The 12,269-nt window shown below is 36.9% G+C and overlaps 1 protein-coding gene across 1 annotated transcript in view; it reads left to right on the top strand.

The window, feature by feature from the left end:
* lama2 (laminin, alpha 2) overlaps positions 1–12,269 on the top strand; it is a 326,666-nt gene that overhangs the window by 188,076 nt on the left and 126,321 nt on the right. Inside the window, 2 exon segments of the mRNA XM_056480993.1 lie at positions 7,435–7,612; positions 10,372–10,508. Coding sequence (XP_056336968.1) covers positions 7,435–7,612; positions 10,372–10,508 — 315 coding nt within the window.

The raw sequence follows: 12,269 nt of genomic DNA, 5'->3' as shown, positions 1-12,269 counted from the left end.
ATCCCATCCACATTAATGGGATGGTCGTTGAGCCTGTCTCATCCTTCAAGTTCCTGGGGACCCACATCTCAAAGGACCTTTCCTGGACCACCAACACCTCCAGCCTGGTCAAGAAGGCTCACCAGCGCCTATTCTTCTTGAGGCAACTTAAGAAGAACCAGCTTTCATCAGCCGTCTTGGTGAACTTCTACCGCTGCACAATAGAAAGCATCCTGACCAACTGCGTCACAGTCTGGTATGGAAGCTGCTCTGTTGCTGAGCGTAAGGCACTGCAGCGGGTGGTGAAAACTGCCCAACGCATCACAGGGACTACACTGCCAGCCATTGAGGACATCCAGAAGAAACACTGTCTGCGCCGAGCACGCAGTATTCTTAAGGACACCTCTCACCCTGCTCACAGACTGTTTTCTCTCCTGCCTTCCGGCAGGCGCTTCAGGCTCCCCCGGACAAAAACCAGCAGACTGAGGAACAGCTTTTTCCCCAGAGCTGTCTTCCTTTTGAACTCTGCCCCTCACTGACTCTTTTGCCCCCCCCCAATACACCCCCCACACTCCTCTAACTTATACTCCTCACAATCACTGCACTATTTAACATTTGCACATTTAAAGTTTGCACATATTCATTGCACTGATTCATTTACTTGAACTGTACATACCCACAGCACATGGACATTTGTAATTATGTTTATCTATCTGCACACTCCTGATTATTAATAGCATCCTGTACATATATTCATTTATGCAAATCTCTGTTCATAGCTAATACAACCTGTATATAATGTTGATAGTACATCCATCTGTAAATATCACCATAGTTTTTCTATAACTGCACTTTATAACTTATACCTGTATCCTGCTCTTGCTGCTATTGCACTGCTGGTTAGACCGAAACTGCATTTCGTTGCCTTGTACTTGTACATGTGTAATGACAATAAAGTTGAATCTAATCTAATCTAAACAACTACATTCTCTCCTAAAATTTACATTGTTGTCCAACAGCTGGAATATTTGTCTAACTGCAGTGAGTTTATTCATCTGCTGTCACTCTATGTGGGCAGAAGGGCGAAGAGGCCGTACAAGTGCTGTTATAGCAGAATATCACACAGATATCAGCCTATTAGATTCGAGAATCCGACAGAACTGTTGTATAAATGTGTATATTGTTATTCAGACATGTTCCTATTTTTCAAAGAAATGTTTTATTTGTCCGGCAACTGCACAGGAGAATGTCAGTTCTCATGTCTCAGTTGAGAAATGTCAGTATGTGGTATGTATTGTATAATGTGGTGTCATTCATTTGAAACTATTTCTGTTTTGATACACACAGTTAAAGTCAAAATTATTCACCCTCCTGTGGAATTTAAATTTGATTTGACTAATTATTTAGGAAGATACTAGTATTCAGCTTAAATTGCAGTTTAAAGGCTTAGGTTAATTAGGCAAGTTAGGGTAATTGGGCAAGTCATTGTACACTACTTGACAAAAGTCTTGTCGTGGATCGCAGTTGTAAGAGCAACAGATACTAATTTGGCTGATAGTTGATCATCTGTTGAGCTGCATCCCAATCATCACTAATACTGCAGAAGACCTACTGGAAACTGCATGGAGCCAAGATTCTCACAGAAATCAGTCAAGTTTGGTGAAGGAGAAATCATGGTTTGGGGTTACATTCAGTATGGGGGCGTGCGAGAGATCTGCAGAGTGGATGATCAACATCAACAGCCTGAGGTATCAAGACATTTGTGCTGCCCATTACATTACAAACCACAGGAGAGGGCAAATTCTCCAGCAGGATAGCGCTCCTTCTCATATTTCATCTCATCTCATAGGATTGGCCAGCCCAGTCACCAGACATGAACATTATTGAGCATGTCTGGGGTAAGATGGAGGAGGCATTGAAGATGAATTTAAAGAATCTTGATGAACTCTGGGAGTCCTGCAAGAAGGCTTTCTTTGCCATTCCAGATGACTTTATTAATCAGTGATTTGAGTCATTGCAGAGATGTATGGATGCAGTCCTCCAAGCTCATGATGGAGTCAGACACAATATTCATTCTGTTTCCACTGCAGCATGACCACATATTCTATACTGGACATTATTGAATGTTCAGTGACCAGACTTTAGTCGAAGCAAAGTCAGACCTTACTGTCCTAATGAAATCATTCATAATCAAGGCATGATCATATTTTATCTTGGTCAAATAAGCGTTATCTAGAGGCCTTTACCTTTCATAGAAGCCTCTTCTGATACCAAATGATCAACTAGAAGTCAAGTTATTATTTACTGTTACTACTTGGATAGGCGACAAGACTTTTGTCAGGGAGTGGATAACTGTGTTTTGTTCTGGAGACATTTGACAAAAAATATTTCTTAAGGGGGCTAATAATATTGACCTTTAAATTATTTTAACAATAAATTAGAAACTGCTTTTATTCTAGCCAATCTAAAAGAAATAAGACTCTCCAGACTAAAAAATATTATAGGAAATACTATGAAAATTACATTACTCTGTTTAACATAAACATTTCTCAGGAGGGCAAATAATTTTGCTTTCAACTGTATATTGTCTAAAATTTAAACAACTTATTAAATAATTACTACGTCCTGGAAAAAGACTCAGATGTAAATGATCAATTATATTACCCATGCATTAATATTAAAAGTTATTAGAAATTAATTTAAATATAATCTTAGATATGTAATTAGTAATTAATTACTTTTCTAAAGTAACCTACACTCTCAGATTTAGTTGTGATGTGGTACCTTTTTACAAGGTACACATTTATTCTATATTCAGTCCATATTAATACCTCAAGGGTACAAATCAGTACCTAAAAAGTACAAAAGTGTTAATTTTAGGTACTGTTAAATACTTTTGAGGTACCAATATGGACCCTTTAAGTACGAATGTGTACCTATTGAAAAGGTACCACACCAGTGACAGCTCTCGTGCCTCTATTTCTGAGAGTGTACACAACACTACCCAAAATTTCTCTGGCCCAGATCTGGCCCACATAATCAGCTTTTGCTTGGCCCACATGCCGCAGCGAATTACGGTACATGATTGGACCTAGTCTGGCTTCCATACAAAGGCCAAACATGGACCATATCTGGGCCAAGTCTCAGCCAAGTTAATAAACCCATAACTGGGCCTGAACTGGGCCAGAATTGTTGGTGTGTCACAACTGCAATGAATTTGAAACACCCATGAAACATTTCTCTTTATGGCCACACTTTTTCTTGAAGCATAGAATTTTTTCTTTACTCAAAAATAATTTATATGTGTTTTAAGTGGGTCAAGACAGACAAAACTTACGTGGCCCACATATCAATTTATAACATCTGGGCCAAATACTACATTTGACATCTGGGCCAGGTCTTATGTGCAGCCTTAAAGATGATGCCACTTCTGTAAAACCCGGGCCATGTTTGGCCCACATGCTGTATGCCAGTGCCGGATGAATGCCTGCTGTGCCAGCTTCATGCCAAATCTGGGCCAGAATTCTTTGCCTCCTGGGTAGTCATAGTAATAGCACATTTCTTCTTTAATGTGTCAGTGTGCTTTATTTCCTGATAGTCTGTTTATGGACTATTTAAGCTGAGTGTGTGTGTGTATGTATGTGTGTGTTTAGCCCAATTGTTGGTGGGACGGTGAATCTCAGCGCTGTAGGCCATGTGAGTGCAATGTTCGGGGCTCGGTGTCCCAGCGCTGTGACTCTGAGGGCCGGTGTGTGTGTCGGGCGGGGTTTGTGGGCCGCCGTTGTGAGCTCATGCGCCCGCCCCACAGCCGCAGGGAGACCCGCCGGCCCGTTCAGCAAGTGCCCATTCAACACGTGCAGCGCTGGGAGAGCAGGGGAGGCTGTCCGCGAGGAGCCTACCGCCCCGGGACGGGGGTAAACGCACTGCATGATGGGTGCTGTGTGTGCATGTGTGACCAACTAAAACTGAGTGTGAACTAAAGATTTTTTTGTTTTGCCATTTTGAAGCGTGATTAAAATGAGTGAATCTACATGTAATGACTCACTGATTCAAACGAGTCAATCCAAAGGTACTGACTCACTTATTAAAAAAAGTGAATTTACAGTTGATTTTACAGTTGATTCACTGGTTCAAATGAGCGAATCTACAAGTAATGACTCATGATTTAAATAAGTGAATCTACAGTTAATGACTCACTGATTTAAACGAGTGAGTCTAGAGGTAATGACTCACTAGTTCAAATGAGTCAATTTACAGGTAATGACTCACTGATTCAAATGAGTTCATCCACAGGCAATGACTCACTGGTTTTAACTGAGTGAATCTACAGGTCAAGTCTCAGTGCATTTAATGAGTGAATCTACAAGTAATGACTCGCTGGTTTAAATGAGAGAATCTACAGGTAATGATTCACTGATTTAAACAAGTGAATCAACAAATAATGGCTCGCTGGTTTAAATGAGAGAATCTACAGGTAATGATTCACTGATTCAAATGAGTGAATCTACATGTAATAAATCAGTGGATTAAATGAGTGAATCTACATGTAATGACTCATTGATTCAAACGAGTCAATCTACAGGTACTGACTCACTTATTTAAAAAAAGTGAAACTACAGTTGATGATTCACTGATTCAAATGAGTTCATCCACAGGCAATGACTCACTAGTTCAAACGAGTCAGTCTACAGGTAATGACTCACTGATTCAAATAAGTTCATCCACAGGCAATGACTCACTGGTCTAACAAACAAAAATTGAATGTACAAGGAACCTTTTAAGCAGCAGTGTGTGTGCGTGTGTGTGTGTGAGTGAGTGGCACTGACGGCATGTGCCAGGTCGGCTTGTCATCAGTTGCTATGGTGACCGTGCACCTGTTCCCATTAGATTGACAGATGGCTGTCAATCACCCGCAGCGGCTCTACATCCTCATGCTGTGTATGATTTTTCCTCGTCTCTGATCTCTAACATTGTGCTATTAAAATGCCTGCGCAGTCAGTTAAAGTGAGTTATTGAAGAGTGTATGAGTGTTTAATGCAGTTTCGTGGGTTGGTTTGGTTTGATCGCTAATATCTGAATGCAAAAACTTGAGATTTGTTAACATTTTTTTTGTTAATTTAATTTATTATTATATTTTTTCAGTTTTTTTGTTTAGCTTAGATTATGATGTTTTGTTACAATTGTTTAGTGTATTTTAGTTTATTGCAGTTTAGTTTAGTTTTTCGGGTCCTAGTTTAGCTTAGTTTATCATATCTTACTTTAGTTTAGATTATCGTATCTTTGTTTATCTTCGTTTAGTTTATCATATTTAACTTCGTTTGGTTTATTGCAGTTTAGTTTATTGTATCTTAGTTTAGTTTTTGTTTATCGTAACTTATTTTAGATTAGTTTATCATATCTTTGTTTAGTTTTTCTCAAAGTTTAGTTAACTTTATCGCATTTTAGTTTAGTTTAGCTTAGTTAATCGTATCTTAGTTTAGTTTAGTTTATCGCAACTTAGTTTAGTTTATCGTATCTTTGTTTAGTTAACTTTATCACATTTTAGTTTAGTTTAGCTTAGTTTATCGTATCTTAGTTTAGTTTAGTTTATCGTAAACTAGTTTAGTTTAGTTTAACATATCTTGTTTAGTTTATCTTAGTTTAGTTAACTTTATCGCATTTTAGTTTAGCTTAGTTTATCGTATCTTAGTTTAGTTTATCGTAACTTATTTTAGATTAGTTTATCGTATCTTTTAGTTCAGCTTAGTTTATCTTAGTTAACTTTATCGCATTTTAGTTTAGCGTAGTTTATCATATCTTTGTTTAGTTCAGCTTAGTTTATCTTAGTTAGCTTTATCGCATTTTAGTTTAGCTTAGTTTATCGTATTTTTGTTTAGTTCAGCTTAGTTTATCTTAGTTAACTTTATCGCATTTTAGTTTAGCTTAGTTTATCGTATCTTTGTTTAGTTCAGCTTAGTTTATCTTAGTTAGCTTTATCGCATTTTAGTTTAGCTTAGTTTATCGTATCTTTGTTTAGTTCAGCTTAGTTTATCTTAGTTAGCTTTATCGCATTTTAGTTTAGCTTAGTTTATCGTATTTTTGTTTAGTTCAGCTTAGTTTATCTTAGTTAGCTTTATCGCATTTTAGTTTAGCTTAGTTTATCGTATCTTTGTTTAGTTCAGCTTAGTTTATCTTAGTTAACTTTATCGCATTTTAGTTTAGCTTAGTTTATCGTATCTTAGTTTAGTTTATCGTAACTTATTTTAGATTAGTTTATCGTATCTTTTAGTTCAGCTTAGTTTATCTTAGTTAACTTTATCGCATTTTAGTTTAGCGTAGTTTATCATATCTTTGTTTAGTTCAGCTTAGTTTATCTTAGTTAGCTTTATCGCATTTTAGTTTAGCTTAGTTTATCGTATCTTTGTTTAGTTCAGCTTAGTTTATCTTAGTTAGCTTTATCGCATTTTAGTTTAGCTTAGTTTATCGTATCTTTGTTTAGTTCAGCTTAGTTTATCTTAGTTAGCTTTATCGCATTTTAGTTTAGCTTAGTTTATCGTATTTTTGTTTAGTTCAGCTTAGTTTATCTTAGTTAACGTTATCGCATTTTAGTTTAGCTTAGTTTATCGTATCTTTGTTTAGTTCAGCTTAGTTTATCTTAGTTAACTTTATCGCATTTTAGTTTAGCTTAGTTTATCGTATCTTTGTTTAGTTCAGCTTAGTTTATCTTAGTTAGCTTTATCGCATTTTAGTTTAGCTTAGTTTATCGTATTTTTGTTTAGTTCAGCTTAGTTTATCTTAGTTAGCTTTATCGCATTTTAGTTTAGCTTAGTTTATCGTATCTTTGTTTAGTTCAGCTTAGTTTATCTTAGTTAACGTTATCGCATTTTAGTTTAGCTTAGTTTATCGTATCTTTGTTTAGTTCAGCTTAGTTTATCTTAGTTAGCTTTATCGCATTTTAGTTTAGCTTAGTTTATCATATCTTTGTTTAGGTCAGCTTAGTTTATCTTAGTTAGCTTTATCGCATTTTAGTTTAGCTTAGTTTATCGTATCTTTGTTTAGTTCAGCTTAGTTTATCTTAGTTAACTTTATCGCATTTTAGTTTAGCTTAGTTTATCGTATCTTTGTTTAGTTCAGCTTAGTTTATCTTAGTTAGCTTTATCGCATTTTAGTTTAGCTTAGTTTATCGTATCTTTGTTTAGTTCAGCTTAGTTTATCTTAGTTAACTTTATCGCATTTTAGTTTAGCTTAGTTTATCGTATCTTTGTTTAGTTTATCGTATTTTAATTTAGTTTATTGTATTTTAGTTTAGTTTATCGTATCTTAGTGTAGTTTATCATATTTTGATTTAGTTTACCTTTAGTTTATCATATCTTAGTTTACTTTAGTTTACTGTATCTTAGTTTAGTTAAACTCAACCCTCATATTAAACCGTGCGCTGCTCCTGATTGTGTGTGCTCTGTGTGTGTGTGTGTTCAGGCTGGCTCTCACCTGCAGGGCGCTCTCGGCTGCGTCCCATGCCACTGCAACTCTTTCGGCTCCAAGTCGTTTGACTGTGACGAGAGCGGGCAGTGCCGTTGCCAACCTGGTGTCACAGGACAGAAGTGTGACCGCTGTGCTGCTGGACACTTCAGCTTCCAGGAGGGAGGATGCACACGTAAGACTGCACCACGACACGTAATATAGTAAATACTATGATGGCCAAGAAAGCTTAACACACTGTAATTTTAAAAAGCACATGCAATCACAAAAAACCCCAGCAAATTAAGAAATAATCCTCATCGCCTTGACAGCATATGTCTTGCAAACTCTCGCAGTGCAAACAAAAAAAACACTGCATTTTCTCACAACACATGCAAGTAGCTCACAACAAAATGGAAATGTTTCAAGGCATCTCTGAAACATGACAAACCCATCTATTTAGGTTATGTACTACTCGTACTACTCGGCTGTTAGAAAGGTACATTCTATACTGTATGTATGTCAGTAGTATGAAAGAAACTCTGACGTACTACATCCAGAATCTTGCCAGAAGTAGTTGTCATCCGGGTACTTCTCGCATACTGTTTTTCAAATCATACGAATTCGGGCACTCGGCTACTTGGGGTTTTGGTGTACTATATAATATGGAAGTATGTGATTTCGGACACAGCGATGGTTATTGAAGCTAATAATATACAAAAATCAAGGGAATGATGTAATCAGGATGTTAAAATAAACAAAAAACTTAACTGAGCAATAGTCATAGTACAATAAACAAATCCCAGCTAGGTCCGTCCCATTTATGGGTCCCCTTGAAACATTTTCGATGTGCTATTAGCATGTGTTGTGAGAAAATACAGCCATTTGTTTGCATTGTGAGAATTTGCAGAGTGCATTCTTAATATGTTTGCATAGTGAGAAAATGCAACACGTGTGCTGTCAAACCGATTGTTTTTTGTAATTGAATGTGTTGTCTTAAATTGCAGCGTGTTAAGCTTTCTCAGACACTGTAAAATACTGTGAAAATGTCATTGCTCCCATAAACATCACATAGGAAATATTTGAGAAAGTATTCAAATTTCACAAGAGGGCATATACTTTTGCCACATGATCGTAACTCTCATGGGTGACTTTATAACATACCAGTGTTGGGCAGTAGCTTAACTACATTTCTCAGTAGAGTGGCGGTAGCGTCGCTACTTTCTAAATCGAATAGCTTTTCAGTAGCGAAGCTATTTTATTAGTCAAGTAGTGCAGTAGCATCCACACAAGCTACATTTACCGATCGCGGATCAATAAGTGATGGCACTGACATTCACAGAGCTGTGAGGCCGGTGTCTAGCTAATGAAAGTAAATCCATATGATGTCAAGTATGACGAACTCTTCTTCCTGTTTTATGGTGGTCAACAACAAAATTTTGGTGCATTACTGCCACCTCTCGCTCCGGTCAGTGACGTCGTCAACCAATTAGGCTAACACGAGAAACTTGCTTGATGGAAGGATGACTGAGGGGGAGGAGTTATTTCTGAAGCAGGATTCCTTGTGACCATATCTCAAGAAGTACAGTATATGTTAAGACGCAATAACTTTAATTCTGATGCTGTGCTCAAAAAATACTTTAGTAATTTATATATAGTTTACTGTAGTAAAGGCTAAAGTTTACTATGGTAATTACTATTAGTTCATGATAGTCACTAATGAATCAGGGCCAAACGGAATCTGCGGACGTTTTTTGCTATTTCTGCGGAGAATTTTGGTAAACATCTACGGATTTCTGCTGAATTATTTTGGGAGTCTCATAACTAAAACCTTAATATGTGAAATAAAAAATAATATCTTAACTTTTATTTAATGTTTACAATGCAAATCCAATTCGATTCACTTTATTTGGTAAACAAAGCAAGTCTCTCATATAATATATCTACTAAAAGACAGAAAACATTACTGTACACACTGTATTGTACATAAATCAGATGAACATTTTTATATTAGTCAATAATATTACTGTAATTAATTTAAAAACTGAATAAATATAGATTTACACACCTTTACTCAAGCAAATAAACACATTTAATGATGGACTAAAAATCTGCGGAAATCTGTGGAATTCTGCGCGCGCAGATTCCGTGTGGGCCTACTAATGATACTACATTATGTAGTGTAATTTATTAATGAAGAGTTGTAAATATATAAACAATATAATGCTCATTTCCAAATATTTCCTTTTACTATAAATTACTATAGTATTTCAAATGTGTAACACCAGGTTTGATTGGATTTATTTTGTTTTAGCTGCTGTAAACTATCATTTGTTTCTGTTTAGTCAGCATATTATATGCAGTAAATAACTGAACTGAATAATTCTCCCTCATATGCTTCATTGACAGATTTATTGATCTGAAGATGTGATTGACTTGGGTTTAATTGCTTCAATTTAAAAATGAAAATTGCTAATTAGATGTTGCTAAGCTACTTTTGCCAAGTAGCTTTTAGCTTAGCTTGCTACATTTCCCAGGGGGTAGCTTTTAGTGTAGTTAATCTACATTTTAATAGAGTAGCTACATTTATCAAATAGCTAACACTGTCTGGATGCAATGGAGGTGTTAGAAAAAAGAAAACTCTGAAAAAGAAAATTCCCTCCAAAAATCCTTGCATCACTATTGGCCCGCTCAAGCTTGAGCCAGGAGTGACAAGAGCAAAGCCTATTTTCAGCAGCCAATCAGATTTGAGCTGGCGTTTCAGTGAGTGTGTCAACAAGCCTGACCCGTGTGCGCTACAGTCTTCATTTGATCAGAGTGAATGTAATTCTCCGTCAGGACGGGGTGTGAATGTCTGGCTGATTTTACCACAGCAGCGCGCTGACATTTACAGCAGGTGCTCAGCTGCGCTCCGCAATTAACCTGCTCTGTGTTTCTGTCTGTCTTGTCTCTCAGCGTGCCAGTGTGCCCATGTGGGAAATAACTGCGACGCCAGCACGGGCCAGTGTATCTGTCCGCCCAACACCGTGGGAGAGCGATGTGACAAATGTGCGCCCAACCACTGGGGTCACGACATCAGCACGGGCTGCAAGGTGCGCTCATCTGTCCTGTGTTTATTCTGGACAACTTCATTATTATTACTCAGAGTCAAAGCACACAGAACACTGAGAGAAGGGAAGAGGAGAGGGGAAATCAGGAAAAAGGAGAAAAACTGTGCTGGAGCCAAGGCCCATAGCTATCAAGCATCTGAGATTTACTCTAACGATTGACTTAAAAGTTAAAAATAATAAATAATAGCATAAATTTGGGCTTAAAAGTACTTATCATGCATCTCAGTTGTAATTTAAAGTTGCCATGAAGTCAAAATGTATGCTTCTTATTGTTATATATACAGTGGGGGAAATAAGTATTGAACACGTCACCATTTTTCTCAGAAACGCATATTTCTAAAGGTGCCATTGACTTGATTTTGATGAACAAAAGAAATCCTTATATGAAAAGAAAACAAGTCTAATTAGTTTATAAATGAAGTTATGTGTAATACATTTTAATGACGCAGAGTAAAAGTATTGAACACATGAAGAAAGGGAGGTGTAGTTTGGCAGTGAAAGCCCAGACAGCAGCTGAAATCTCTCAGTAGTTCTTCAGGAACCCTCTGCTCTTCCTCAGTGTAAATGAACATCAACTGCTTCAGTCCAACATCTACATTAGCAGGAGGATGAAGATGAAACCAGGGTGGACATTTCAGCAAGACAATGATCCAAAACACAGCCAAGGAGACTCTCAGATGCTTTCAGAGGAAGAAAATCAAGCTGTAGAATGGCCCAGCCAATCACCTGATGCAAATCCAATAGAAAATACAAAATAAAGATCAGATTTGATAGACGAGACCCACAGAGCCATCAAGATTTCTACACTCTGTTGAAGTCTGTGAGAAACTCACACCTGAGCATGGCATGTGACTTCATACTCTCTTCATATGAGAGCCGTCTTTAAGCTGCCATACTTACACTTTTTTCCTCCACTGTATATAGTAGTTAATAAATGCACCAATCTTTAGACTATTAGACTAATAAACCCTTAATTAAAAGCCAAAAATGCATGAACATATGTAAACTAAATATATTTAAGGCAGCAATCAATCTGATAAAACTTTCCAAATGGTTGATATCCAGCCTTGAGGTATTTTTGACATCTGATTTTTACAGCGAGGAACATGTGAATCGCCTTTTATCATTAAGAAAATACTGCGGGACATCCAGGAAGAGCTAATACTTTTCATCATTTTGAAAACAATTCTATATGATCAAATTCTGATTGCATATAAGGCAAATTTAAATGCTGCTGAAGTAGAGATTTATGCTTATTTACTATTTTTGAAATATATATTAATATATGTAATATATTTTAAAATATGTGGTGTAATTAAATATGTGGCGTAAAGCTACCGGTGCCAGTGGTGTAGTGGTTAGTGTGTCGACACATGCTGTCACGGTGGGCTTACAAAAATACAAGATATATCCAAGTGCAGCAATTGAAGTTTTAATAAGAAATAAGGGGACAGGCCAGGTACAAAAATCCAACAGAGACCAAAAGTACAAAACAATAAACAAAGTAAACAACAAACAAACCAAAACGATGAGTCAGTGAGCAGACTAGGACCGTATAAGAGCCAGACAAAACAGAATCGTGTGAACAGAGTGCACAAGCAAACAGCAAAAATCCAAAGGCAAACTAACAAAGCTTATAAAAGACAACACTAATTAGACAATGACAGACAGCTGGAAACTATTAGTGATCACGTGAACCACAAAACAGGAACAAAAACCACAACACAACTAGTGTCTAGAAGA

The sequence above is a fragment of the Danio aesculapii genome, chromosome 20, assembly GCF_903798145.1.
Source record: "Danio aesculapii chromosome 20, fDanAes4.1, whole genome shotgun sequence".
NCBI lineage: Eukaryota > Metazoa > Chordata > Actinopteri > Cypriniformes > Danionidae > Danio > Danio aesculapii.
The sequence above is the reverse complement of the archived record's forward strand: the minus strand, read 5'-3'. Positions and strand labels throughout refer to the sequence as shown.